This window comes from Limulus polyphemus, unplaced genomic scaffold (assembly GCF_000517525.1).
Source record: "Limulus polyphemus unplaced genomic scaffold, Limulus_polyphemus-2.1.2 Scaffold3225, whole genome shotgun sequence".
Taxonomy (NCBI): domain Eukaryota; kingdom Metazoa; phylum Arthropoda; class Merostomata; order Xiphosura; family Limulidae; genus Limulus; species Limulus polyphemus.
The window spans coordinates 1-4,776 of record NW_013668835.1 but is presented as its reverse complement, the minus strand read 5'-3'; the positions used below and the strand labels follow the sequence as shown (position 1 = coordinate 4,776).

At 30.7% G+C, this 4,776-nt stretch overlaps 1 protein-coding gene across 2 annotated transcripts in view; it reads right to left on the bottom strand.

The window, feature by feature from the left end:
• LOC106468931 (colorectal mutant cancer protein-like) overlaps positions 1–4,061 on the bottom strand; it is an 89,638-nt gene extending 85,577 nt beyond the window's left edge. For both annotated transcript variants that reach the window (XM_022397329.1, XM_022397330.1), the window contains exon 1: positions 2,816–4,061. In XM_022397329.1, coding sequence (XP_022253037.1) covers positions 2,816–2,934 — 119 coding nt within the window. In that variant the 5' untranslated portion in view covers positions 2,935–4,061. The remainder of the gene's footprint in view (positions 1–2,815) is intronic.
• Between the last annotated feature and the right edge of the window lie 715 nt (positions 4,062–4,776).

Here is a 4,776-nt window from a genome sequence, read left to right as displayed (position 1 = left end):
CTTAATTTGATTACACATATACATAAAGAAAATTCTTACTGTAATATTGAATACTAAACATCAATTTGGTAATGAGTATAATAATTAAATATACTTTTCTTACATTCTTAATTATAGAGATTAGAATACATTAAGACTTATCTTACTGTTATTATTTCAGTATGTTGTACACACTTGGTCTTAAATTTCACAGTTTAATCTACACTAATATGTAGAATATTTCTACATATAAATGATAAATATCTATCCAAGAAAATTGAGGTCAAAATTAATTCAGGAAAAAAAATGTTTTATAATGTAATATAAGCCACCTGACAATGAATAGGGAATAACAATATCAGAAAGGCAATCAAAATCTCTATCTTAAGCTGGCTGTCTTTTAAAAAATAGAACAATTATTGACAAATCAAACAGAGTTGTAGCATAAATCTCAGTAGTTACAGAACTCACTAGTTAGTTTATATCCTATGAGAATAACAATTAAAATCCATTGGGTCCGATTTTAAAGAATTATCTCTTCAAGAAGAAACACTACATTCACACAATTCTTCCCAAATCTAAAACAAAACTCATGTTTTGAGTCAACACTTGATCACAAAAAGTGTTCTAATTTTAATAGTTCCTAGAAGAAAAATAATTGTCCCTGGAAAGAAGCTTACATCTATATTTCCATTTTATAGTAATTAGGCCTGCCTCTAACACCTTTTTTTTAACATTCTTAGGCTACAACTCGACAAAATTTCTCACAAGGAATTTTCACAAACTTAAAAACTTTTAAAAAGTAAAACTACAGCATCAATAGTCCTTTTTTTATTAAATATGAATAACTTCAAATGTTTCAATCTGAACAAGAAACCGTAATGACAGCACTTCACTATACTATTCTTAGAACGTTTATATAATATGCAGTATAATTATGGAAAACATAGGTGATACAAATATACTAATACTGGAGCAATGACAACTATATGGTGAATTTATCACTAGTATATTACATTATTAAAGAAAATACAAAAGGCAAATAAGTTGTACAGTGCACTAGTATTTTGTACTGTATTTGTTTAAACCTTGTTATTATATTACCATACATCTATCAATGCATGACAGTGAATACTTTCCATAATTCAACCACGTTGTTTGACCTTAGTTTTTATATAAGCCCATATGGCCTTAATAATATTCAAATTGGGGCATTCAGGCCAAGCAAAGGTTTTGAGTGTTCCAAGGTTCTTTTCTTTCAAAGTATCAATTCACTTCATTTAAGTTAATTCCCTGTCCAACAGTCTTGTTCCTGAAGAAATGTCATAACAGATAAAAATCCATTTGTACCTGTTAGCAATTAGGATGCCATCACTTTTGCACATATCTCCAACAAGAGTTAGGCAATCAGTGGAATTTGATAATCAGTTAGTCATTGGGCTCATTAATTGAGTACATTCAACTAATTGATTATCCTCACATCAGACTTGGATAGTTGGGTTAATCAATAATAACACTCAAATACACTAATTTTAATTAATTGATTATTTTCATTATATTAATTGATTATTTTACATGACACTAACCAATGTAATTGATGCACACAGTTAACCAATTATATTGATTAATAGCCCAACTATCTCCAATTAGGGCTGCCACCTGTTATATATATTACAGAACCCTTCCTCATTCATTAGTAAAATGTAATATTTCAGGCAAGAATACAATTTATTCCTTATTTTATCTAGGTATATCACTGTTTATTTTTAAACCTTAGTTTCTGATTTCATGAAAATTATTTAACAAAAGGCAACCCCATCACCAACAAAACTGGCTGAAATGCAGCCACACTTTTGTACTGCACCCCAAGCATACTTCACTGCGGATACACATTGATCATGATACTGATCTTCTTTCTACCATTAAGCAAATCATTATTGATTACTCTAAACAACTTGAATTTGGATATATCTGCAAGACCATCCTCATCCAGCTTTGCTCATCCCATTGTTTTGAGCCTGATGCCCATTTCAGCCTTTTCGTTTTGTTATCTCTCCAAAGTAGTTTTTTTAAGTAGCTACACATCTTTTGAGGCTATTTTATACTAATTAATGTGTATCAATTTGGAAGTAACCTTCACACCTACACTTACAGTTAGGCCATTGGCAAGATATCTAATAAAATGTCATGTACCATTTAAAAGAGTAGAACTTGAGTTAATTAAAATCACTTTGTAAGAGTTGTGACTTTCTACCTCAATACTTTCTATTATCAACAATAAATGTACTAATTTGATTACCCTATTTAGATTTTCCTAAAAGCTCTTATTGAAACATGAAATTTCATATCAATCTTTCATATGGAACAGCTTTCACCAGCCAAAACTTTGATTTCTTCAAATTTGTAACGAGTCATTTCTGTCCTAGGAGCCATGGATGCATCTTCACACTACTGCTAGGAATAGTATGACTGCTTGTACTTTTATAGGTATACTGATGACAGCTAAACAGTTGAAACTCTCATGTGATAAAAGACGAGCAATTCTATGATATTTGCAATTTGTATACCCATTTCACTCCCAATTTCCATGGTTATTTGCAGTACTTACAATATATCACAAAATATAAACAAAATTCAATACTATACTTGTCATTCGGTTAGACCTGACATAAACTTAATTAAGCTTGCTGCAAATATATCCCAGCATTAATAATATTTTCTAGCAACACTTAAAACTTTGGAAGACTTTGAATTCAAAGTAAAAAGGATAATTAAAAACTTTAAGTCTTAGTAAATCCCACAGAACAGATTAGGCTCTCAACACTAATGAACTTACCAGTCGATAAAGCCATCTCCATTCCCATCACATGTTTGAAATAAGCGTCGTATTCGTTCTTCTTCGGGAGTGGAACCAGAATCACTTCCACTTGATTCACTTCGAACATCACTTGCCATTTTATTTACTTTAGTTTTTACATTTTTTTAACAGATTGCTTTGACTTCAGTAACAGCTAACATATCCTTATAAAATAATTATGTAATTATTAGCTTGTAAAAGTCTGCTGAGGATTACTATTATTCATTGATTAATTTCACATCTTGGAATAAAGTTTTTCCACACATGTAAGTGTATTTCAGTTTGTTAAAATTAATTTAAATATTCAATAATTCATCGAAGTAAAAAAAATCAGAGGAAAGGTAAGCTTGTTTCTATTATAATAGTCAATCTACATGCCTGTTTGGCATTCTTAATTATGCTTTGACTAGCAGTGCACATTATATGTTTTGTGTGTGTATTAAGATTTAAGAGATCAACGTCAGAATTTAAATATCACATACATTAACTGTTAGCTTGCATAAACATTCACTTTTGTTGAGGTAAACTACACCCACATTCAATATCCGTCTAAGGTTATTTGTTTAAAACGCATTGTAGCATGAGCACTGGATTATTTTTTCTGCTGTTGTTTATTTGCTATCCCTGCTATAATGAAAAATGTCTAAAAATAGGGTTTTAAAGCATTTGCTAAAAATTAATTTCGTCCCTGGTTAATATTAATAGAAACTGCTATAATATAACTAGCAGCAGAAGTAGTAATTACAAACCATACTAATTTCCTATGACACCAACTTTAAAATCAAAGTCTGGCTCTTGAATGTTGAATGCATGAAAAAAAAATAATAATCCTATAATACAGACACTATAGTCGATACATCAGTCATATCACAATATCATTCTCAGCCTCTCTGTCGATGATGCCAATGTCATCACGTGCTTCTAACTTGAATTTTATCAGTTCGTATCAGTAACACCGCTTTTACGACAGCTAGCTTATACTTGCACTACTTTGTAAACTTTACTTGAGATATATCGGTTTTTGCCGAATTTTGTTTGACAGGGATTTTACTTAATGCTGCATGTTTACAGTTCTAGCGCCACAAAATTACCATGACTTAAATTAGAGAAATAGATTTTTAATCAAAACGTAATAATCAAATTTGTTAACCTGACGAACGTTTAAAATAATTTCTTAAAAAAATAAAAACGTCACAATACATAAAGTAATAAGCGAAAAATATACAAATGACACAACTTCCACAAACTTGACAGTCGATAAAATAAAACAACGCCCTCTGGTAGTACTTTGTACAAGGAAATAATCTAACCAATAAAAGACGAGTGGTAGCCAGGGAAAAAGGTACTAAAACCGACATTTTAGAATGAGCACTAAACAAACAAATGACAGGTAGAATATTCAAATATAGATAGTTAGCAAAGAATGAATCTTTTGAAAATGATATATGTATATACAAAATCAGTTTTTTATTTGGACTCGTAAACAATTTGAATAAATATAATATTTCAAAGATAGCAAGTAAGCCTTTATATGCAAGAAAACAGAAAACCATTAAAAGATATGTTCACAAAAAACAGTAACATCTTAAGCTGGACTTTACTTAACACAAAATGATTGATATATATATATATATATGCATCAAAAGGTACTGAATTATAAACGTATGTGAATATTAAAACATCAGTACATTATTTATTTGTGATGTACTCAGTGGTGTAGCAAGAGGGGAGAAGTTGCCCCCGAGCGCAGGTGTGAAGGGGTTCAAAATTTCCTCTGGCCTATAATGCCTATTAATTAATAATTATGCCCTCCCTTAGGATATAGCGCAACTGCCATACTTTAAATAAATACGACACAGTGTTGCGTTCTCTGTGTGTATCAGGCTTGCAGTTTTAACTTTTAAAAGCCGCCCACTGAAATACAGTGAGACCGAATTGAC